Source organism: Ahaetulla prasina, chromosome 2 (assembly GCF_028640845.1).
Source record: "Ahaetulla prasina isolate Xishuangbanna chromosome 2, ASM2864084v1, whole genome shotgun sequence".
NCBI lineage: Eukaryota > Metazoa > Chordata > Lepidosauria > Squamata > Colubridae > Ahaetulla > Ahaetulla prasina.
The window spans coordinates 89,386,079-89,411,973 of record NC_080540.1 but is presented as its reverse complement, the minus strand read 5'-3'; the positions used below and the strand labels follow the sequence as shown (position 1 = coordinate 89,411,973).

Here is a 25,895-nt window from a genome sequence, read left to right as displayed (position 1 = left end):
GTTTCTAACCCTTGATGCAAGATGGACAGCTGTGTGCTACCAGTTGAGGCTTCTGAGTGCTCCACAAAGATACTCTCACGTAGAGTGAATTGCAGCGTGGAAATCAGTAAATGCTATGGCAGTCAGGACTGAGGTAGAACATTCTGTCCTCTACCATTGGTGTGGGCAGTGGGCGGGGGAGCTGCAGTTGGAAAACAACATTTCTATCCATAGCTTTTCAGAAAAATAAGTACCAGGGCCAGGTTGTGGCCAAGGCTTTTATCTAATCAGAAGGATTTACAGAGGTTCTCCAGTTTAACGGAGGTGTAGTTCTTCTAAAAAGATGGCATTCATCATTAGAATGATTACCATATTGTCTGGATTCATTTTCATACTTTTTTTTAAATATATCCACTTGCCTGTAGTTTCCAAACATATTTTAAGACAGAGAAAGATGCTCTTCATTTCTTATGTACGTAAGTACATATTTGCCCATCGTGCGATTCCCAAAGCATAACAGAAAGGTTTAAAAAAAGGCAAAAGAAATTAAAGGCAGAAGTTGAGGCCCCCAAAAAAGAACAAATAAGTCTATTTTTACAACAATACCATTCACTATACCCCTGAAAACCTTTCAGGTAGTCCTTGACTTAACAACCACAAATGAGCCCAACGTTTCTGAGCCCAACAAAAGTGAGACATTTGTTATGTGAGTTTTGCCCTATTTTATGACCATTTTTGCCACAGTTGTTAAGTGAGTCACTGCAGTTGTTAAATGAATAACATGGTTGTTCAGTGAGTCTGGCTTCTCCTTTGACTTTGTCAGAAGGTTGCAAAAAGTGATCACATGATCCTAGGACACTACAACTATTTGTGAGTCAGTTGTCAAGCAACTTAAAAGGTTAGGGATTTTTTTAATATATAGATTGAGGCTCCATACAGGTTTAAAACACTAGTTTGTGCAGAATTACCTCTAGAAAATTGTCTTCATAATGAACAATGTCATATTTATAGCACAGTATTGATTTATGATTCTGTTTCATTTACATCTGCATTTTGAATAATACTAATAAATACCTTATGAAAAGCAAATAAGATAACACTACATTAAAGAATAATAGGTATTAAGAATGGGAAGTGTTATACATTGTAAGAAGTCTGTTGATAAAGAAATGGGGAAGGGGGTATTCAAGATAATCCAGATTCCAAGAAGTTTATAACTAAGAGTTTTAATTAGAAAAACGCCTTGGTTAAAATGAGATGGCCAAACTTAGAAAAGGATATTTCATATTACTTATTCAAGGAAATTCTATCACAAAACCATTAGTACAATCTTGAACTCTGAGTTTTGCATGTTTTTGAGCAGTGAATAGCTCTTTTAGGAAAATTAACTAATTGCAGATGTTAAAAACTTTACATAATTTTAAGAACATGCTTTGGATGTTTTTAATATGAGTTATCTTAAAGCAGTGCTTCTCAATTATTTTCTGTCATGCCCCCCTAGGAAGAAAACATTTTTCGCGCCCCCCGCGCGACTGTAAAACACGGGGCTTAGCTTGTTATGACAGTGTTTGCCGAGGTCAAACGCGCCCCCCTTTACGCCCCACTATTTGAGAAGCACTGTCTTAAAGGAAGAGTTCTATTTAATTACATTGCTAGTTTCAACTAGAATTTTGTAATTGCAACTTGAAAATCATCTGAAGTTTTATGTTGAGAGACAGAGACAGTGAGAGACCTTTACAATAAAAATTAAAATAAAATTTAGATGGACAGATAATCCTAGGACCTAAGGAATCCTTTATAATTTCCACCTGCCTAGTCTTTTAAATAATTCCTAGCAAACCTATTAGATAACCTTGGTTGTTATGATGGACTGCATACCGTTCATGAAAGTTCATGATGGCCATTGGTGATTGTTTCTTTTTCCTGAGATAGTCTAATCAGCTTGAAAGGAGCAGCTGCTGTGTACTTTGCCTTTGTTCCCAGATTCCTGAAAAAGCATAAAATGAACATAGGAAGAGATTTTTCTCCCTTGGGAAAGAAGGAACTGGAACAAAGTTTCTTCCTTCTGTTGTCCTCGCCCTGCATCCCAAATGCGTGTACCAGATGCAGATTGTACCCTTTGTCTCAGCATGTGCATTTAGTCTTTTGGCAACATTTGAAGTAAGCCAGGCTACAATAGGCAGTGGCTTTGTCAAGGCCAAGCAAATGATCTCAGTTATGTCTCTTAGTTTTTCCAGTGTCCACTGCAACAGTGTCTTATAGGAGCACAGGATAGAGCTTGCTTCATAGCTTCCCACTTATCAGGATTCTGCATAGGGTCTCCTAAATTAGGTTAAGGAAGCAAACTGTGCAGACCCAGCACAACAGGACTTATATCAAGCCGAAATAAAATAAAACAGTATTTCAGCATGGTAGCATTTCAGCAGAGCTTACATAGATTTAGATTTAGATTTAGATTTAGATTTATTAGATTTTGACACCGCCCTTCTCCCGAAGGACTCAGGGAGGTTCACAGCCAAAATAAAACAACAATTATATACACAATAAAACAATAATTAAAAAACTTATTAAATATAAGGCCAAAATTAAAACCATTTAAAACCGTAAAAACCCCATAAAATTTATATCAAAATATTAAAAACTACTAAAATTTCTATGCCAGTCCTGCACGAATAAATAGGTCAGTCTTCAACTCGCGGCGGAAGGTCCGAAGGTCAGGCAATTGACGAAGTCCTGGGGGAAGTTTATTCCAGAGGGTGGGAGCCCCCACAGAGAAGGCCCTTCCCCTGGGGGCCGCCAACCGACATTGCTTGGCGGACGGCACCCTGAGGAGTCCCTCTCTGTGCGAGCGCACGGGTCGGTGGGAGGCAATCGGTAGCAGTAGGCGGTCCCGTAAGTACCCTAGCCCTAAGCCATGGAGCGTTTTAAAGATAGTAACCGAAATCTTGAAGTGCACATATACAGTGAAACTTTAAAAATCATGCATAAACAGAGAACCTCAGCAGATGAAAGATACCTCAAGACAAACTTTTTGGTTCTCCTTAAATTAGATAAACAATGATTTATTTTTTTTAAATCATTTTTGTATTTATGATCAACCCCAGCATCAGAGGCTTTCCGTACCCTGGTGTTCCCTTTGAAGCATATTTTAGTCTGATACATTTGACATAAATCAGATACCAGGAAACTCTGATTTTTTCATTTAGTTTATCTTTCCCCAGTGTGGGGATAGGAATTGGGACATAGTAGTTTTCTGGAGCAGATTGGAAATTATTCTTTTGTCTAAAGTTGAGAGGTACTAAAATAGGTAGTCAGTCTGCCTTGGTTTGAGCTGATGGACTTGAAGTGTGTGTGTGAGAGAGAGGGAGAGGGAGAGAGAGAGAAGGAAGGAAGGAAGAGAGAGAGAGAGAAAGAAAGAAAAAGAAAAAGAAAGAAAGAAAGAAAGAAAGAAAGAAAGAAAGAAAGAAAGAAAGAAAGAAAGGAGGAATTACAGAGTTGGAAGGGACCTTGGAGATTTTCTAGCTCAATCCCCTGCTGAGGCAGGAAACGCTATACTATTTCAGATAAATGGTTGTCCAGTCTGTTCTTAAAAACTTGCAGTGTTGGAGCATCCACAACTTCTACAGGCAAATCGCTCCACTGATTAATTGTTCTAACTGTCAGGAAATTTCTCTTTACTTCTAGGTTGCTTCTCTCCTTGAGAAAGGAAGGGAGAAAGAAAGGAAAGGAAAGAAAGAACAGTTATGCACTTACATGAATGACTATATTTATTTGTGAAAATATGAACCCCAATATCATGGTACAGGATCAATTCCACCCTTACTAAAAACTTCTCCACCTCCAAAGTCAGTAAAAAGTGAATACAAAACAGTAAGAGGTTTGGTTTTAGAAGCCTTAAAAACAAGACCCCAATATCCAAATGGAAAGAATTAATGCTGACTTTCTAAATCTGACGGGATGAGTTTGTGGGAGCTCTGTTGAGCATAACTATTTCTGCAGAGGGACACTTTAGACCTAGGTACTCCGTGATCCTGTATGTTTTGGGGAAAAGTGGCACAGAGTAAAATTAAGAGTATACAATAGTCATAATAAGATGGCAGTGTATAATAAGGCATTATTGGTCAAATTATCTGCAACTCATTCTTAGCAAAGTCAGGACACCTTGAATCGACTTATCTGGGATTTGTGAAGAAATAGCACAGTGGATTTTAGATTCTTTTTCATTTGCTACTTGTCCGTTTCCCCCCCCCCCTCCCATTTTCTTGCTAGGTTCTTCCACGGCAAACTTGTGGATTATTTACACATACCATATTCTATAATGAATACCCAGGTGGCTCGAGTGAATTGGATAAAATCATCAATGGAGGCGAGCTTTTTCTGACTGTTCTCCTTAATCCCGTAAGTATTACTTCAAGGACCAATGGGCTGAAACCCTTGCAGCAAAGCAAAGGCAGGATATAAATAGAATGATTAAGTTAAAAAATCCATTAGCTACTGAAAGGTTATGGAGTTGATAAATTCTAGAGCTGAATAATTTTCAGAAAAGTATGGATATGCGTATGTATATGTAGGCGAAACAGGGTGTGTGTGTATGTGTTTGGGTGAATGGATAGATAAATATGATTTAGAAGTGATTAAGAAGCTGAAAGGGCTTAGGCATAAGAGTTCAGCAAGAGCCATAAATAGTAATATCATTTGGATAATTGCCTGGTCAAAGTTTATTACATGGTACAGTGAATTACATTTCGGAGGGGGGGGGGGCTTATTTTAGCACATGAGCTCAAAAGCCCGATTGGGCTTATTATCAGGGGATGTCTTATTTTCTGGGAAACAGGGTAGTTCATCTGCATGTTTTGTTTATCTGCAAATGAATGTTTAATATTTCATTGCAAATTTTCCCCAATACTACTGTAACCATTCTGATCTATGAGGTTTCTCCCCTCCCCTTTCTTTTCCCCTCTCCCATGCAGATCAGTATCTTTATGACCCACCTCTCCAATTATGGAAATGACCGCCTGGGTTTGTATACCTTTAGGCATTTGGTCCGTTTTCTGAACTCCTGGACTAACTTGAAGTTACAGACGTTGCCACCTGTGCAGCTGGCACAGAAGTATTTCCAGATATTCTCTGAAGAAAAAGACCCTCTTTGGCAGGTGTGCATTCACTGCCTCCCTGGGCCTGTGTCGCAAAAATTTCCATTTTGTTTTATTGTTTTGTCTCTCTCTCGGTTAAAAATCTGGGCAAGTAGTTGCCTGTTATATAATACTCAATTCAGTTAATTGCGGTCATAGACCAGTAGGATACTTAATACTCCCCAGGAAGAGTGGCAGATGTGAAATAACATTCTGTGAAATGTGTAGTGGCTGGAGACCTGCAACAGTACTCAGGGAGATTTGCTTCTTTCTATCCAGTGAGCAACACATCTCGCCTGGTCACTTCTTTCAGTTGTACATGTGTTTACAAAAAGAGTATTCTGATAATTATAGATCATAATACTGGCCCCGTGGAGAAGGGTGAACCTCGTTTTGAAAAATGTATTTTTTTTTCCCTTTCAAGAGGGTGAAAGTAAAAACAAACGAATTATAGCTTCCAAAGAACGGTGCAGACTCAGTATAGTAGCAAAGTAAAAGATGGTATCTTCCTTCTATTACCTATGACTTACGACCACAATTGAACCCAAAATTTATGTTGCTAAGCAAGCCGGTTGTTAAATGAGTTTTGCTCGATTTTACGACCTTTTTTTACCACAGTTGTTGAGTGCATCACTACGGTTGCTAAGCGAATCATGCGGTTGTTAAGCAAATCTGGTTTCTCCCATTGACTTTGCTTGGTGGAAGCTAGCTGGGAAGATTACAGTTGGCAATCATATGAGCCCGGGACAGTGCAACTGTCATAAATACATGCCAGTTGCCAAGCCCCCCAAATTTGGTCACATGACATGGGAATGCTACAGCAGTCATAAGTCAAATTTTCAGTGCTGCTTTAATTTCAAACAGTCACTAAATGAATGGTTGTAAGTCAAGGACTATCTGTACTTGAAATTGCTGGCTTTTGAGAGACCTCTTCAGTAAAAACAGTTGGGCTATATAAATCCTGTTCTCATGGATGGCCTGGCTGATTCCCAGCATGTTGTCATGTTTTAGGATCCTTGTGAGGACAAGCGCCACAAGGATATTTGGTCCAAAGAGAAGACCTGCGACCGGTTCCCCAAGCTGCTAATTATTGGTCCTCAGAAGACAGGTATAGTAGTAACTGATGTATGCTATATTGCTGAAATATACTATCCCAATGATTAGATTACAGTATCATTTTAAACCATAATATATGAACTAAACCACAATTGACTGAGCATGTACAATCCAGTACCCCAAAACTTACCAAATCATATCAAGGCGTATTAGAATAAGCAGTTTCTTCAACTTATTGTCAGGGTAAGGAGAATGGCTGTTTCAAGCAATGGTGAGTAAAATTTGAACAGTTATTGAACAGTTATTGTTGGTGCCATTTGTGTTCACAGTTCAACATAGGAAACTGTAATACATTTAAAAAACAAAAACCTTTTCGCCCAATTTTTTTTTTTCAGAGAGAGATTTCTTTTTTTACAACAGCAATGTAAAATTCCTCCTCAGAGTTGGAGAAGCAACTGCCAAAAACATTTAACACAATTGAAATCTGAAAATATTTAGGCTAAGTCTGCAAGGCTGAGAGAAATAGGAAATATAAGTTAAAATCCCAGGCTTTACGTCAGAGGGTTTATTTTTTCCCTGCCTGTGAGATGATAGCTGTTTAAAAGGCCGTGTAGTAGGATAAAATATCATATATGCCGTAATTAACAAATGCACTGGGTTAATCGTTGGTTTTTAACATTTTTATTAAGGACTGAACATATTAAATCCGCTTATCCCTGGAATAATCTAGACCAGTGTTTCTCAGCCTCAGACTTTAACTCCCAGAATTCTGCATCCAATATGCTGGCCAGAGAATGCCAGGAATTGAAATCCACAGGCCTTAACATTGTTGAGGTTGAGAAACAGTGATCGAGAGTGTAAAATTCTGTCAGAACCTTGGTGGAAAAGCGGTTTTTAACTCTTTTGTCCCCCTGCCCCATTTCTTCTCTTCTTCCTTGAAAAGGCACCACTGCCCTCTATCTTTTCCTGGGAATGCACCCTGACCTGAGCAGTAACTATCCCAGCTCGGAGACCTTTGAAGAGATCCAATTCTTCAATGGACATAATTATCACAAGGGCATTGACTGGTAGGCCTCATTCTCAAGTTTTGTGCTGGGGTAGGTGGATGAGGAGCTGCCCCTTCCACTTATATTGTGGCTCATAATGATACTGCAAAGGAATGAAGGAACTGCTTTGTAATTCTTCTAATCTATTTTGCCGGAATGCTTTGAAAACCAAACAAAGCCAGAAAGGGGCAAACTTCTGTTTGATATTTAGATTTGTGGAAGAAATATACATATTTAGCTCTTAAGGTTTAATTAATTAATTTTATTTGCTGCCCATCTAATTTCAAAGTGGCTGTAGGCAGCTTACAGCATGAAAACGTTAAAATCAGAAGTAAATATTCCAAATACAATAAAATAAAGTACAATCAAAGTAAAATCATAGTTACAAGATGGGGAAGGAGGGAGCTAGGTGCAATGGGGGTGAGGGGAGGGAGAGAGAAGTTAGGATTGACTCTTAATTGATCAACCACCTCCAGTGCAGTGGTGAAATCTGAACTGGCTTACTACCGGTTCGCTGGCTTTGCATGCATGCACATGCGAGGTGCATGAATATGCAGTGTTAGGAGGCACTGGAAAGGAGGCATGGGGAAAGTAGAACAGCATGTGTTTGTGGGGGGATGATCAGCTGTGGTGCGTGATCTTTTTTTTACCTTTTAAAAGCATTTTTACAACCTATTTGGCTGAAGAGGTTGTAAAAAAAGTGCTTTTAAAAGTGAAAAAAGAAGGCTCTGATGATCGCGCGGCTCAGCTGGCCATGGGCGCGGGGGGGAGGGATTTTTGCTACTGGTTCTCTGAACCACCTGCCACCATCGCTACCGGATCAACTGATCCGGTCTGAACCGGGAGCATTTCACCCCTGCTCCAGTGGGACATCCCCCATTGGTACCCCAAGCCATCTGTCAGAACCTAAGCTCTTCTGGCAAGTCAGAAGGGTGGGAGTTGATTTCACCTCCAGGGGTAAAGATATTTCAAAGGGCAAGAGCCAGGTAACTTGTTCTACTTTGTCAGCAGACCATCTCTGTAAGCCTAGAACACAGAATTGTTAAACACGTTTTATCTGATTCCTGTACCGGGTTTCTGCAGTGATGCTCTGTAAAAATATGTTAATCCTACTGGGCTAAAATGTGAATGAGGAAAAAAGGTTTTTTGTTTAATGTCTGTTGTAATGTTTCCCCCTTCTTTTCTCAAAATGTACCATTTATTCCCATCTGTCTGCATGGGAAGAATGGTGATCAACAGCTGGTCTGTTTGTCTTGTGTTCAGTAGTTCATGCTGCATTTGCCGTATGCTTAATCTTTTTCCATAAATGTAATAAATTGCAGTCTGTTAAGTCTTTGATCCAGAAGAATGCTTCATTGGTTGTTCAGGCTTAAGTTCTAAAATCAGCTACATTCTAATGAATGTCTTGACTAATACGGTTTGGGGCTGGAAAGAAACCTTTGATGTGTCTTAATCCTTGTTCTGTTTAAAGTGGCATAAACAATTGACGTTGAGTAAGAACCTGAAACTATTTCTGCATTGCTTCACCCAAATCTATTTTTCCCTTTCTGCTGCTGATATTTTTAAGGTATATGGAGTTTTTCCCCATTCCTTCCAACACTACTTCCGATTTCTATTTTGAGAAGAGTGCCAATTACTTTGATTCAGAAGTCACACCAAGGCGGGCTGCTGCACTGCTTTCCAAGGCAAAAATAATCACCATCCTCATCAATCCTGCAGATCGGGCCTACTCTTGGTATCAGGTAAGCTGCTCCACGGCAGTGTTGTCCTCTTGGTATCAGGTAAGCTGCTCCACGGCAGCACTATTCATTAATGGAAAGGCAATGTAGCTATTAAACATAATAACAGCAGCTCTTATGTCATTAGAGAAGCTCTTCCTGCCTGCCCACCAGTCTGCAGGGCTCTCTGAAGCAACATTTCCCTTTACCATTAGAATTCAGCTTTCTAGATTGTGGCACCTCAATTTGTCCTAGATCTCACGTGACCCTAATGTGTTCCCTAATTGCTACTTGTTTCTATGTTTGTGCCTTCCTCTCTTTTCTCCACTTTCCTGTTTCTTGTTTCCTCTCTGCTTCTCTGAATGTTTTTTGTTCCTGTTCAGCAGAGGACTCCCAAAATTGTTTTGTTTTTTTTCTTGATAGCATCAACGGGCACATGATGATCCGGTTGCCCTGAAGTACACCTTTCATGAGGTGATTACAGCTGGACCTGGGACCTCTCAGAAGCTTCGGACTTTACAGAACCGTTGCCTAGTACCAGGCTGGTATGCTACCCACATTGAACGCTGGTTGAATAATTTCCACACCAATCAGGTAAGCAAGTCACAGATCTTTAGTTTTACCTTCTCAAAAAACAAAACGGAGAGAGGGTTTTATGAAGCAGAATGTTTATATATACAATCATATATTTAATGCTGTTTGTTTCTTGTGGAAAATGCATATGTTTTCTGGAATGTTGGAATTCACTTAACAAGCTCTGAAAAGTCTGTAAAGAGGTTCCCTGAGAATTGGATAAAGTACGTAGTTCCTTCCAGTGGTAATATTGTTATCCTGTGAGATTAGTTGAGAATAGGGCAGCAAAAAAATTCACCATACTTGTGTTTTATTTTGAAGTTAAGGGAATGAGAGATGCAGCTGTGTAGTTTGTCAGCTGGCCAATGTCAGGATGGATTAAAAACCCTATTACTCCAACGTTATCTTCATGGTTTTTATAACGTTAAGAAAAAAACCCATTAATGACATGGTGAACATTTCCAAAAAATCTTGCTTCTGGCCACAAAATGCAGATCTCCTTCGTGGGTGGATACAGTACTTAAAAAGCAGACTCTTCTTCCAGCCTGTGACAACTGCAGTCAGTATTGCAATTTAGAATCAGTATATATGTAGGCCAAGTTTACAGTCATGGAGATAGTAAGCAATTTGTCAGAGACAGATAGTATTCTGATTGGTTGGTTGGTTGTCGTTCATTCATTCATTCATTCATTCATTCATTCATTCATTCATTTATTCATTCATTCATTTTTCAATTAAATTTATATGCTGCCCAACTTACCATTGAGCAGCTCAGGGTAGCTTACAACAGATAAAAATAAGAATATAAAAATATTAAAACAAAATGAACAGAAATTGGGTAAACTCTGGGAACTGAAACACAGGTGGGATGGAGGTGGGATCTTCTTAGTCCATTAGCTACTTCCAGCATGGAATGTCCCCATCAGGGCCCGAAGCCAGTCTTCAGAACCAGGTTTTGAAGGTCCTTTAAAAAGCCAAGAGGGTAGGGATGGATCTCACCTCCAGAACATCTTTCAAAGATCTTGTGTGGAATAAAGCCAAGCAAGTGAGCCCTACAAATATTCTCAGTTAAAAACGTATGCCATGATTGCATTTTGAAAGCAATCTGGCATTTTCTCAGTAATATATATTTTTATATTTTCACTAGAGTGAAAGAGGAGCGAAAATACTTTTTAAATGATACAACAAGAGCAAGACGCTGATGGTTGCCTGTGGGGGAGCAGCAGACACACAGTTGTGGAACAACAGAAACCGCACTTTTCACTTTTCACTTCCCACGAAAGGGAAGAAACCTCAGAATAAATTGCTAGCACCTTTTTTTGCATGAAGCAGTTGCTAAGGGAAAAACAAATGAAGCAGCCTGGCTGTTCACATATTTATTCTGTCATTGCTTTATTTTTCATATAACCATACAGTAGATGTGATATATATCAATAAAGGAGAATATTTGTAGCTCAGGGTTGAAATGAGGCGTCCTTGGTGCTCCCTGAGCTTGCTTGTTTTCTGGCAGATGTTTCATTACCTAACTAGGTAACATCAGTGCTAGTAAGAAGCTGTAGAAGATGACCAGGCTGAACCCGACGGAGGGGTCAAATGCATCATCAGTCATGAGTCTCTTCATGCCCACAAGAGATCTAAGTTCACCAGGAATGTCTTATCTAGTGCCAAATTGCTTTGACCATTAGTAGTTCAGATTTTTGTAGGTAGCTTAAGCTTATAATAAATCTTTATATTCATCTGAACTACCTGGATCTTCTGATTTCTTTGGCACCTGACACATTCCTAAGAATGGGAAAGCAAAATTGCCTACAAACTCTGCAGGTCTGCATGGTGATAAAACAAAGTGCCTAATTTTAATGATTTGAGGGTCGTTGCAGATGTGATAGAAATAAATTAACTTGGATGTCGAACCCACATTGTGACATGAGAACAGAGCTGGAGTGGTTCAAAAACCCATGTGGAATGGCTTAATAATCTAAATTTGTTGCTGGCAATCCTTATGATTTATATTGATATATTGACCATCATTTGTGTTGTAAATGTTGTACCTTGATGAACGTATCTTTTCTTTTATGTACACTGAGAGTATATGCACCAAGACAAATTCCTTGTGTGTCCAATCATACTTGGCCAATAAAAAATTCTATTCTGTTCTGTTCTGTTCTATTCTAAATGAAGTACAAAACAGTTCAAATCAGAAAACTAATGACATAAATAATCTAGTTCAGAAGAGTTGGCTAAAATAAACCTCACTGAATTTAGGATTTTACTGAAAATTATTATTATTATTTATTAGATTTATATTGCCGCCTATTTGCCCAGTCTTTTGGACAGAAACCAAGAAAGCATTTAAAGTTTCTTTGGGGTCTGAAATCTAATCAATAAGCATGGGATGTCTTGAGTTTCTAGACCCGAGGTAGACAATTATAGCACCTTTATGACCTGTGGACTTCAATTCTCAGAGCCCCTGAGCTGGCATGGGCTCAGGAATTCTGGGAGTTGAAGTCCACAATTCTCAAAAGGACCATAATTGCCCACCCTTGCTCTAGACACATGGCTATTAAATTGCATTTTTACAAACAGTAATTAGTTTCCAATTCATGACCATTTTGAAGATGAAGCCTAAGCCTTTAAATCAGATGAGTGATAACTACCATGAATATATATTATATTATTTTCTGTTAGAATATATATTATTTTATATTATTTTCTGTTAGATTATTTGTATTTTGGGATTCAGCAGGTGGGATCAGCAAATATAGGAGAATTATTTTTATTATTTAGAAATATTTTTTTCTAAATATTCTTGATTTATTTTTTGCCAAGACGGGGATCTTTATTCTACCCTTGTGCATTTGGTTTCTTAAGTGATAGCTATGCTATCTGCCAAATTGAGAATCATTTCCTTCAAGTTGCCCACCCCTGATCTAGAGCCATGGTAGTGCAGTGCTTAGAATGTAGTATTGCAGGCTAACTCTTCCCAGGGCCAGGAGTTCAGTCCTGACTGGCTCAAGGTTGACTTAACTTTCCATCCTTCTGAGATTATTGGGGGCAATATATTGATGTTGTAAACTGCTCAGAGAGTGCCATAAAGCACATGGAACAGTATATAAGTTTAAGTGCTATTGCTATTGCTTTCTTTTAAGCCAGGTAATAATAATAACAACAACAACAACAACAATAATAATACAAAATAATTTTAAAAAACCCTGATAGGTATTGAACCTTGTGATTTGCCAATCAGTACATTACTCAATTTCAATGAGAATTTTGATGAAGTTTTAATACCATGTTCTAAGTAGCTGTGTCTCAACTTATTTCTTTGTCCAGCCAGCATTTAACTAACTTGCTAATCATAATCTCATGGGGACTTTATCTTAATGTTGTAGACATGGTGTATTTGATTTCAGCAAAGCATTTAGCAGGCTGCTAAGAAGATTAACATTAAGTCTGTCTTAGTACACAAATATTACTTATGTTGATTGGAGGCTGTAACTAATAATTGGGTCTGGTGGAAAGCCTTTTATTTTAACACTGAAAAGGATGTGCTTGTCATCAACAATAACAAATAGTTTTAATTTAAGTAGCTTGCTAACACCATCAATTGTGAGCTTAATGATGGAAGTGCTCCATCTTATCACTTGAGATGTTCATGTTAAAATATTTATATTGTGGGAAATGATCTAGTATAGTCAAGATAAAAAAAAAAATAAGAAGCTTCCTGGTTTGTTTCCATCAGGAGGATTTGAATAAATCTGGAAGGTTCTTGAAGGTTCCTTCCCCATAACCCCTGTTCACCCTGTTTATTTTTTCCTCCGTCTCTTTTTGGCTGTTATCTCTGGAAGGATGGAGTGTATGTATACCTACTTCTTTTATTTCTAAATGAATAGTTTGCATATGCTGGTGGGCATTACTTATTTTTTTTTCTCAAATGCCAGTACCATTAATAAATTAATCTATTATTGATTACTTTCTTTTATGTACACTGAGAGTATATGCACCAAGACAAATTCCTTGTGTGTCCAATCATACTTGGCCAATAAAAAATTCTATTCTGTTCTGTTCTGTTCTATTCTAAATGAAACAAAACAGTTCAAATCAGAAAACTAATGACATAAATAATCTAGTTCAGAAGAGTTGGCTAAAATAAACCTCACTGAATTTAGGATTTTACTGAAAATTATTATTATTATTTATTAGATTTATATTGCCGCCTATTTGCCCAGTCTTTTGGACAGAAACCAAGAAAGCATTTAAAGTTTCTTTGGGGTCTGAAATCTAATCAATAAGCATGGGATGTCTTGAGTTTCTAGACCCGAGGTAGACAATTATAGCACCTTTATGACCTGTGGACTTCAATTCTCAGAGCCCCTGAGCTGGCATGGGCTCAGGAATTCTGGGAGTTGAAGTCCACAATTCTCAAAAGGACCATAATTGCCCACCCTTGCTCTAGACACATGGCTATTAAATTGCATTTTTACAAACAGTAATTAGTTTCCAATTCATGACCATTTTGAAGATGAAGCCTAAGCCTTTAAATCAGATGAGTGATAACTACCATGAATATATATTATATTATTTTCTGTTAGAATATATATTATTTTATATTATTTTCTGTTAGATTATTTGTATTTTGGGATTCAGCAGGTGGGATCAGCAAATATAGGAGAATTATTTTTATTATTTAGAAATATTTTTTTCTCAATATTCTTGATTTATTTTTTGCCAAGACGGGGATCTTTATCCTACTCTTGTGCATTTGGTTTCTTAAGTGATAGCTATGCTATCTGCCAAATTGAGAATCATTTCCTTCAAGTTGCCCACCCCTGATCTAGAGCCATGGTAGTGCAGTGCTTAGAATGTAGTATTGCAGGCTAACTCTTCCCAGGGCCAGGAGTTCAGTCCTGACTGGCTCAAGGTTGACTTAACTTTCCATCCTTCTGAGATTATTGGGGGCAATATATTGATGTTGTAAACTGCTCAGAGAGTGCCATAAAGCACATGGAACAGTATATAAGTTTAAGTGCTATTGCTATTGCTTTCTTTTAAGCCAGGTAATAATAATAACAACAACAACAACAATAATAATAATACAAAATAATTTTAAAAAACCCTGATAGGGATTGAACCTTGTGATTTGCCAATCAGTACATTACTCAATTTCAATGAGAATTTTGATGAAGTTTTAATACCATGTTCTAAGTAGCTGTGTCTCAACTTATTTCTTTGTCCAGCCAGCATTTAACTAACTTGCTAATCATAATCTCATGGGGACTTTGTCTTAATGTTGTAGACATGGTGTATTTGATTTCAGCAAAGCATTTAGCAGGCTGCTAAGAAGATTAACATTAAGTCTGTCTTAGTACACAAATATTACTTATGTTGATTGGAGGCTGTAACTAATAATTGGGTCTGGTGGAAAGCCTTTTATTTTAACACTGAAAAGGATGTGCTTGTCATCAACAATAACAAATAGTTTTAATTTAAGTAGCTTGCTAACACCATCAATTGTGAGCTTAATGATGGAAGTGCTCCATCTTATCACTTGAGATGTTCATGTTAAAATATTTATATTGTGGGAAATGATCTAGTATAGTCTAGATTAAAAAAAAAATAAGAAGCTTCCTGGTTTGTTTCCATCAGGAGGATTTGAATAAATCTGGAAGGTTCTTGAAGGTTCCTTCCCCATAACCCCTGTTCACCCTGTTTATTTTTTTCCCTCCGTCTCTTTTTGGCTGTTATCTCTGGAAGGATGGAGTGTATGTATACCTACTTCTTTTATTTCTAAATGAATAGTTTGCATATGCTGGTGGGCATTACTTATTTTTTTTTCTCAAATGCCAGTACCATTAATAAATTAATCTATTATTGATTACTTTCTTTTATTCCAGTGTACACTTTTTGAGTGTGGCTTCTGACAGGTGTGTTTGTGAGACATACAAGACATATATAAATATGAGATAGTTGGTGTGGTGTAGATATGAAGAAGTTGAATGGCACTTAGGAAACCAAGCTCAAGTTCTCTCTCAGCCAAGGAAGTTCACTGGGTGATTTTGGATCAGTCACTTTCTGTCAGCCCAATCTATTTCACAGGATTGCTGTGCGGTAAAGTGGGATGAGAGATAATCAGTTAGAACTCCAGGATGGAAGGCAGGAGATAAATTGAATAAATAAATGCACCCTTTTATTTGAGAGAGGAAAGTGTCTAGGATTGGCTTTGGCCGAAACTTAAGTTTATAGGGTTGAAGAAGGTAGGAATTGTACAATATTTTTATTTATTTATTTATTTATTTTTGAATTTATATCCCGCCCTTCTCCAAAAACTCAGGGCGGCTTACATTGTGTTAAGCAATAGTCTCATCCATTTGTATATTATATACAAAGTCAACTTTTATTGCCCCCAACAATCTGGGTCCTCATTTTACCTACCTTATAAAGGATGGAAGGCTGAGTCAACCTTGGGCCTGGTGGGACTTGAACTTGCAGTAATTGCAAGCAGCTGTGTTAATAACAGACTGCATTAGTCTGTTGAACCACCAGAGATCCATTTGCATTTGCAATTTTTATTCTGACAACTCATCTTTGGTTGGGGCAAGGTCAGCAAACTGTGGCTCTTTCACTCCTCTGCTGCCTCTTCCTGTCACTAAAAATATGCGTCACAACCACCAATGTGCAACACTCACCGGCATGCAATTTATTGAGCTTTTCAATCCCTGGTAGGCCAACCATGGATAAATCCAAGAAAAGAAAAGTTTCAGAAGAAAACAGAACGTTTAATTCAATTTAATTCAACTACTACATATGCTAGTTTTGTGGCCGCTCAAGAAATAGTCAGGCATGGGAAGGGTTTTGTGGCTCCCGGTGTTTTCTTTTCTGTGGGAAACAGATCCAAATGGCTCTTTGAGTGTTTAAGTTTGCAGACCCCTGGGTTGGGGGAATCATCTTGTATCATTCTCCTTTTGGTAAATATAATCAATTGAATGAATTTTAAGCCACATAGAACAGTTTTTACAATTCTTCATCTTAGGTTTAAGTTAGAAAATTTTAATGTAAGAAAATGAATTTGATTTAGTTAACAGATTTTAGCGGAGGTTGAAAAATAGATGGGTAGGTCATTGAGGGACTATATGTGTGCCCATTATGGTACTATAAGTTTAGAAATACTTATTCACTAAGTTAAAGCAGTGCATAGCTTTCTTGTGCTATTTGTCTCTCCTGTGCTTTTGAGTTAGGATATAATAGAAATGAAATACAAATTCTACAAAAACAGGAGAAGTGGATTTATTTATTATTTTGATTTGCTCTATTACTACTCCTGAGGAGCGAAACTGTCTCTGTTCCTGATGCTATATATTGCACTTAGGAAGGTGTATGTTTAGTATAAGAGAGAAACCTAACATATATATGTATTTAAAAATGTCTTTCAGATTCTTGTTCTGGATGGCAAGCGACTACGCGCAGAACCAGCCAAAGTAATGGAAACAGTCCAGAAATTTCTTGGAGTGACAAACACCATAGATTATCATAAAACTCTAGCGTGAGTTCATCATATCTGCTTTTGTTGAATATAATCTTTGAATATATTTTCAGCATTGGATCCTACTTGCTTGCATCCCTCGCATTGCCTGCATTTCCCCCCTGTCGATTGAAGAGCTGATTGGAGGACTGTAGAATTGGCTTCCTTTCATTTTGTAGACATCAAGATTGCTCTGAAGCTTTGAAATCCTTCATTACAAAAGGATCATTGTAGTGGTTAGGAATAAGATTATGTTCTACTCTGGTTTCAGTAGCAATAAAATGCAGAATACTAAATACTGTTTTCTGTAACAAATGCATAAACATTATATTGAACATATCTTGTGGTGCATGGATGACTGATTGTCCATAACAGAGCACTCTGCATTTTCTTTCAAGTACATATTCTATACATACAGTAAGTATGTAATAGGAAAATAATCTTTTCTTTCTTCATTCCGGGTAATGTGTTTCAGGAATCAATTTTCCTGTTTACCTTCTTGCAAACACTTTCACAAAGAGTTTCTTTTCTGGTAGAGTTTAAAGCATGTAGAGAAACAAATTATGGAGACGGGATGAGGGAAGCAGGGGGGAGAGGATAACCATGCTCACTTTGCTACGTCTCATTACTTTTTTGTGAAGAGGATATATCCAGGGGAAGGCCTACAAGCAATTGCACAAATAAAACAAGATATCAGTCTACTATTAAGTGTGCATTAGTGTGGAGTGTGTCCTTTGAAATCTGCAGAAATTATCATTCTCTTATTCAGAGCTGTGGAACATTTTATAATCAATAGGTATTCATTCCTTTCCTTCAGAGCATTTGTATTTGTAAACAATTCTGGCAAGTGCAATTCCTGGTGCATGACTTAAGAACCATTTTTAATAGGTGTGTGTGTGTGTGTTATATAATTTAGGACAAGAAGCCGTTTATACCTAGCTACAGGACCACCACACAATGCAGTTTAAAACATTGGAATGAATAGATTAGCAGAGAAATGTAAAAGGATAGAAATTTGTGCTTTCTCTTCCACTGCTATTGAGTTTTGTAGCAGAGTTATAATGCAATATGGTCATATCCATATGTTTGATAAAATGGATCTCATTTTGATCAGGAAGTTGTTTTCCATATTTAATTATATGTAATTACTGCATGTATAAAATAAGTGATTCCAGTTACAAAATGGGGAATCATTTGGATATCATCTTCTTTGTAATTTGTGATAGGTTTGATCTCAAAAAAGGATTCTGGTGCCAACTATTAGAGGGAGGGAAGACCAAGTGCTTGGGTAAAAGCAAAGGAAGAAAATACCCAGAGATGGATTTAGATGTAAGTATGTAAAATGAGGGCATTTTTCATCTGCTGTTCTTAGAAGATACTGGCACAGTTGTGCGCTGGGTAGCCAGCCGATCTGATTTTGTAAGGACAGAAACTCCACTAACCTTTGCTCTGTACTCAATGAAAGCTGCTTCCTCTCCATGGTGAGATTCTATGCCACTGCAGGAAGGCTATGAATTTATGAAACACATGCACCCCAGTCAATTAGATTTGTCCCCACAATCATTATTCACAAACTGTTGCAAGATAAGATGTGGGGCTACTTAGGCATTTCTCATGAATCTTTCCCAGTTGATCACTTAGATTGTACATATTAGCCTTGCTAGGATGGTTCTTGTACCCTTACCCTGCTGAAGGGTAAGATCTCCGCATAGCTGATGCTGTTTCTATGATGCTTATAGTAAATAGACCCTAAATTTGAAGTCTTGTAGGTGTATGGGGAGGAAGAGTGTGGGTGGTTAAATCAACATAACATGTTGCCTTTGATCTTTTCATATATTACCAAAACCTGATTCCCCCCCCCATAGAATAATGCTTTAGTACAGTGGTTCCCAACCTTTTCTTGTTTGAGGCACCCTTGGAAAGCCTTTCAAAAGTTCCCGGCACCCTTATAAGGAAATAGGCCACAGGCCCCAGTCAAAGTTACGACGGCATTGAAAAAAAGTGACTCCCAACCATTTTCCACACTTACAACCATTGCAGCATCTCTTTCGGTGACGTGATTTTACATTTGGATGCTTGACAACAACCAGTTTGTATTTATGCCAGCTGCAGTTTTCCTGGAAGTCACATGATCCCCTTTTGTGACCTAGTCAATGGGGGAAAGCCAGATCCACTTAACAACCTGCGTTACTAACAACCGCAAACTTAACAACTGCAGTGATCCACTTAACAAACAGGACCAGAAAGGTTGCAAAGTGAGGCAAAACTCACTTAATCCATTTTTCCCTTAGCAACATCAATTGGGGGGGGGGAGAGGAAGGCTCCTTTGGGGTCGTAAGTCGAGGACTACCTGTACTGTATATACGGGATACGGTTCCTCAACGTCAACCCCCTCGAGGCTGGTAGGGAAAAAGAAAAATAAATGAAAATAAACTAGAGAATGAAAAATCGCCTCCCAGGAGGGCATGCAAACAGCACCCACTCTTTTGACGTTAAGCCTGTGGCTTTTAGCCTGTGGCTTTTATTCCGACTGGAATAAAGAACCCTGCCCAAGCACGCCTTGCAAACGGGCGGTATTCCTTCCCGTTAGGGTCCTCGGAGGAATAGCAAAGGAGAGACCCCTCACCCTCCCTTACCTGCTCTGACCTCGCCCTCGCTCTCCACAAACCCGCGCTGCTGCCAGGAAACCAAAAGCCGGAGGTGCGCAAAAAAAAGAAAAAAAGACGTTAAGTGCAGCAACTGCGGTGACGCGCTCTTTTGGCCGCAGTTCTTATTTCTCCGCCCACAATTTCTCGGAGCAAAATTTTCCTGAGGTCAGTGCTTGGCGATGCGCAGAGAGCGGTGTCTTGCCTCGAGACGCCTTTTGCGCATGCGTTGATCGGATAGCGTCACTTCACAGCCCTTGTAACGAGATCCTCTGGTCTCGCGCGTGCGCGCGAAGTCGAGTCTGAATTGAAGAAGGGGGTTCTTTTTTAAAATAATAATAATAATAAAATAAAATAAAAAGAGCCGGGCGAGTTAGAGCAAACCTTGATCGATGCTTTCTCCGAGTGCATCGGTAGTCCCCTCCCTCCCCCTCTCCCGCCAAGAGAGAATGCAATTTTTTCCCCGAAATTTTGGCGGCACCCTCAAAAGATCTCACGGCACCCCTTAGTGCCGCGGCACATCGGTTGGGAACCACTGCTTTAGTAATTAATATTAAATTACTAATATTCTGGGAAAATATTGGTAGACTATATGGATAGATGAAGAAAAATGTATCTGTATAATTAACAATATAGATCCAAATGAGGTTGTTGTAAGAAAGGCAATAATGGAATTGAAAATTGGGGTGGGTGGGAAGAATAATGCTTTAGAATCATCTTACATTTTGCAGTTTTAGGACTCTAGCTATTTTCTGTTGAAAGACAAAGAATCCTCCATAATTTATGAGTTAAATCCAAATTGAAATCAATCTATTTTGATTGGCCTGATTCTGCTTGAACTTTTGCTTACTTATTTACTTACAGGACTTAGATGGCTGCTTAAACTGTCTAAACTCTATAGACAGTTTACAACCACCAATAAAACATGGTTAAAACAAACTATTCTTCTCCCAGGCACCAGACCAATTTTCCTTGCAGCCCAACCCACATCCTATGCTTGGGGGAAGAGCCAGGTTTTTATATCCCACTGTAAGTCTAATAGGATAGGGATCTATCAGATCTCAGGTGGGAGACTATTCCAAAGGGTTGGGGCGGCTTTCAGAGTGGTGAAGTTACCATTGCTGCACTCTGTCATGGCTTCTGTAAGGATAGCCTTGGTTGGCAGCTAGTGGAGGAGATGTCTCCTGTGACTTTCATGCATTCCAGGGTTCTCTGTCCCTCTTTAAGTTTAACACCACCTTGTATTTAATCATAGCATTTAATTGTGTTTCTTTGTTCTTTTCTTTCTTCCTTATGCAGTCCAGAGCATTCTTGAGAGATTATTATAGGGACCACAACATAGAGTTATCCAAGCTACTGTATAAAATTGGCCAGACACTGCCAACTTGGCTGCGGGAAGAACTCCAGAATACTAGATAGCCACTTCTTATCTCTTGTATTAAGCAATAGTAGAATGGATCCATGGAGAGGATCTCAAACCTCTACTCCAAGCCAACAGATGTGAGATATTCAACAGAGAAGAAGCATTTTGAGCAATATCCATTCAAGATGTTTGAGGAAAAGTGGGAAACCGCCAACATGGTTAAACCTGGAAGCTTGGAAGAAAGCAGCCATCCGAAGAACTACTGGAATTGATGTACAAGCACTGCCTCAGGGCCGAGCCAGAACTATTACATCTGTTTCTGCCAGATTAGTCAAGACCCCAGCTTTACTGAAAGTATTGAGGTGTGCCTCCTTGGCTATAATGCCAGGTTTTGGTGAGAAGATTCATAAAGATCTGAGTTTTCCTCACACCTTATTTCCAATATCTGGAATAGTATTACAACAAAATGACTCCTTCTCTTTGGATAGATGACACGAGAGGATCAAGAATTCACCAGGGATCAGGAATAATAGTCCTGCACATGTTTGGGTTTGCAAAAGAACATCATTGGTAATATGAACATGGAGCCAGAGGGAGGCCATGCCCCAAGCATGGACCTAATTATGCAATTTGGGCTCAGACTGAGATAGGACTGAGATAGTGTTCTGCCGCAGAGATCTTAGTTAAAGCAGATGCTCTGTTTTTATATGGAAGACTTTGGAGGACTTTGGTATTGGCAATATTTAGATTATCCCAGATGGATTTTTTTTTCTGTCTTCTTATTTAGAAATATATTGGGAAAGGGATGGAATGACCAAGCGCGAGCAACATAGTCATCTGACAATGTTGGCAAGAGAATTTGCTCCAAAGAGATATTTTAATTTGTGTCCTTCTTATAGCCCTGTCTCTGGTTTCAGCATACAAATTATGTGAGATGTGGTTTAAGATTCAATAATTGAATCCAGTTTTTGTTTTTTTTTAATTTCTGGTGCACACAATCCTGCCTGTTTGAAAAAAGGATGACATTCTAGCATCATGTGTAAACTTTGCTCTAATGGTCATCCTAAATACAACTTAAGAGAATTGATCTTCATGAGTACTGAACAAACAGTATTTTAGTAGTTTTCTTTTTGATCATTTTGGAGTGGGGCAGGGGATACATATTAGAGTTGGTATTCCCAAGTATTAGATTCTTATTTTCCCACCCTTTTGCTATTATAGAGCAGGGGTCTCCAACCTTGGTCCCTTTAAGACTTGTGGACTTCAACTCCCAGAGTCCCTCAGCCAGCAAAGCTGGCTGAGGAACTCTGGGAGTTGAAGTCCACAAGTCTTAAAGGGACCAAGGTTGGAGACCCCTGTTATAGAGGATAGAGAAAAATGGCCCATGGGTTTGGTTGATTTGTCATCATAATGTCTGTTCCTGTTAGAATCATTTTAGGATAAGCCAGTGGCTGTCTATTTTTCAATTATTTACTCCTGTCCAATGTGTCTTATTGAGCTGTGACTGAGACTTTCCGATAACTCACTTATTCTGGTTTACTAAGTTCCTTTGTGTGTATATGTGTATGTATGGAATTTATAAATATGCTGCTAATAGTATTCTGTATTCATGCATGCACACACACATATACACACTTGTCTGTGTTTGGAGCTAGGTTAACAAGGTAAATAGAACCCATTTTCCCCCATTTGGCTTATTCTGTCCTGTCCTGCTACATATTGGATGTGTCATAGGAAAGGCATGTTAAACTTGCAGTCCAGAGGGGGCTGGGAAAACAGAGGTCATGACAAGGGTCAAAGCCTTTTGAAAAGCCTTTTTAATTCCTCAGTGGAGGAATTAAAGGCACTGGAGGATGGACTGGTTTGACTACTGTTTGATCCAAAGTTGGAGAGTTGTTATGATTTTTTTTTTAAAAAAAATTGTTAGTATTGCTAATGGAAACATTTACTATAAATTCAACAGTAGGTTATCAAAAAAATTTCCAAGCTTTTTCAATTTGGAGGTAGATGTCCATTCCCCCCCCCCCAGAATATCTTCCTGTTTTGTTTAAAAGTTTCTAACTATTGGAAGTGATTTGCTAGACCAGTCTTCTTGTTCTGGTTTTCATTGAAGCTGTAATCCTACTAGCACCAGTTCCATGAATGAACATTTGAACAAAAGGCAAGAAGCAAAAAAGGTTTCTTCTTAACTTAGACCTTGACTGCCCATAATTGCTGCCAAAAGTTTATAGGCCTCTTCTGGGTCAGAGTAACTCCGTAGACAAAAGTCATTCTCACACCAGTGTCGGCAATTCTTCAGTTACTGTCTGAATTCAATTCCAGTTCTGCTAAAGTCCATCACAATCGAGTTATAGTTTCAACGCGTTTGTTTTCATTCATCCTGTGTGTGAGCACCATCTAGTGGATCATGAAATTCCACAGACTTGTAGAGTAAAATTTGAGTAAAATAAAAGCTGCAGAGAGCTTTAGGCCGCGGAGTGTATAACCATTTAGTGCAGCAATCTAAACTGAAACATGCCCAGTAGCTGACTGCCTCACCTCACCTTTACTTGAAGATAACCAGTAAAATAATTTATTCCCTTGAAATTCAAATTCCCCTGAATATTAGGAGGTTTTTCCCCCCCTCTGATAATCACAATCTGCCTTTCTCCATTTTTTTGCATCCTGCAGTCTTGCATTGTAGATAATACGTCTCTGCGTGATGTGCTTTCAGATACAGGAAGACTGAGATCAAATCCCCCTAAATCTTAATATTATAAATTCTTTCAATCCCTCTTTATAGTTCTTACCATTATTCTTCTTTGAGTTGATTACTCCTTTTCACCTTCATTATGCTTGTTGTCCCCATTTGTTTAGGCAGCTATGCCAGTAATGAATGTACATTTGAGACAGAAGCCTGCATAAGACCAAGATGACATTGTCTTGCGAACTTTTTTAATACGGTGTTTTACCTGCAGCCTTCTGTATGAACAGATTTGTGAAAGCAAAGTGTGCTGAAGAGTTGAAGAGTTCCAAGCTTCCCAGTAACCCCTAATTAGTTGGACATTTCTCTTTTAAGGTAGAATGAATATGGCTGCGGGTGGGCAGGAGACAGAGTTGCATCTATTGGCAAATTTAGCTTGCCTTTCTGTTGCAAATCATCCAGAGGTCTTGGCTGCCTGGGGAATTCTGGGAGTTGAAGTCCACTCATCTTAAACACCGTCACGTTTGAAAAATATGGATGTCGAAGGAGGCTATTGGCAGAAAAGATGCAGACTTGGAATGACAAGATCTTAGCATTTGACATCTGCAGCCTTATGAAATAAGACACAAAGTCAGACAGACTGTCCCTTCCAAGCCATTGTAAAATAGGCACATCAAGAAAAAAGGGACCACTGAAGTAAGGTAACGGAAAGACTGTATTGGTTCATTTGGGATATGGGTCATTCATCAGAAATGGTAAGCTTGCCTTGAGAAATTTCGGCTTGGAGCACACAAAAGGCCTTCCAGTACTGGGTTGATTTTACTACAGCTTCAGATTTCTGAGTAGACTTCAGTGCAGAAACCAAAACTCTGAAATTATAATCTGCAAAACGATATATTTTCCTTTGCCCTTTGTGGATAGAATCAACTTCACAACTTAAGAACAAGGGATTTAAAAAAAAAAAACCCTTTTTTTTTTACTCTTGTTGAGTGCAGTTTCTCTGTGCATCTTCTGTGCACCAGGATACCTGAATCAAACTACCAAATTAAGCATCTGATAATGTGAAAATACAGTCTTGCTTATCTGTATGATAGCCCTTAGGAAGTTGTTTTAAGGCAGTCCACAGAAGCAATGGTAGCTGCTACCTAAAAGGTCATTCTCATTGTGAATATTACGATCATCCCTGTCTTAAATAACAAAACAATGTTCAAAGTTTAAAGTTTGGCTTCTCAAGATAGCAGTCTGAATGGTGTAGATTGCTGCCAGAAGCGAGATATACAAAAAAGAATTAAAACTTAGGATGTGCGTAATGAAAGTATTAATTTGTACTGCTCCCAAATGCTAGTGTGATTTAATGTGCACTAGAGAGAGAAGGAAACATTTGCCTTTTCACTTAGGAAGTTGGTCAGCAAAAGACGGAAAACACCACTGTCTCTGGGTAACAGAGGACTTAACTAAAATCTGAATTTGAAGAAGGACACTTTTATTTTTTGTTTAAGGTTTTTTTTTTGTTTTGTTTTTGTTAAAAGGAAGAACTCTGGGAATTCCTTTTGTCATGTTTGCATGAGATTCTGTATGTTTTCCCATTGGGAAGGGTAGGGATTATTTTGTCATGGTGGGAGGGAGGAAAGGGGAGGGAATATTTTTAAAAGTCTTTCTCCCGTATTTTTAATCTGTACTTGAACTCATTTTGAGTTCAAAAAACTGTGTCACTAATGTAATGTCCTGGTGAACTAACTGCTAATAAAATGGGGTTGTCTGTTTTTAGTTAATTTTGTGGCCTATTTTTGTATATCTGTAGATTTTCTCTGACTCTTTAATATGGATATTGAAATTGAACTTCACTATTTTTTTCAAAAAGTCCATCAGGGTTGAAATAGAACTAACAAGCTGAAGCTCCCAACCTTGATGTAGTGAAGTCCCTTGCCAGAATCTTGGGACAATTCCAAAGCTGTTCCACAAGTTGTTACTCAGTTACATTTTTACAATCCAGTTATATTTTGTACCAATTTAATTTTCCTTCCAGCACCTGTCTCAAAGTCAACAAACTCTGCTGAGCAACCTCCCTCCCCAAAAGATGGCTTAGTTACACAATGAGAGACTTCTCTCATCTGTAGTCTAAAAGCCTTCTCTGACCACAAGCAACAGTTTGATAGATGCTCATGTTTGGGACTGGACAGACAG

General features: G+C 38.5%; 1 protein-coding gene across 2 annotated transcripts in view; it reads left to right on the top strand.

Annotated features, from left to right (window-relative positions):
- NDST1 (N-deacetylase and N-sulfotransferase 1) overlaps window positions 1-25,443 on the top strand; it is a 42,452-nt gene extending 17,009 nt beyond the window's left edge. The window contains exons 6-14 of one of the 2 annotated variants that reach the window (XM_058168983.1): window positions 4,249-4,377; window positions 4,950-5,132; window positions 6,123-6,219; window positions 7,111-7,234; window positions 8,781-8,955; window positions 9,355-9,525; window positions 16,932-17,041; window positions 18,247-18,349; window positions 20,965-25,443. In XM_058168983.1, coding sequence (XP_058024966.1) covers window positions 4,249-4,377; window positions 4,950-5,132; window positions 6,123-6,219; window positions 7,111-7,234; window positions 8,781-8,955; window positions 9,355-9,525; window positions 16,932-17,041; window positions 18,247-18,349; window positions 20,965-21,084 — 1,212 coding nt within the window. In that variant the 3' untranslated portion in view covers window positions 21,085-25,443. Of the gene's footprint in view, window positions 1-4,248; window positions 4,378-4,949; window positions 5,133-6,122; window positions 6,220-7,110; window positions 7,235-8,780; window positions 8,956-9,354; window positions 9,526-10,651; window positions 13,174-16,931; window positions 17,042-18,246; window positions 18,350-20,964 lie in introns of those variants that run through there. The other variant, XM_058168984.1, reaches the window with a different exon arrangement.
- Window positions 25,444-25,895: the final 452 nt, after the last annotated feature.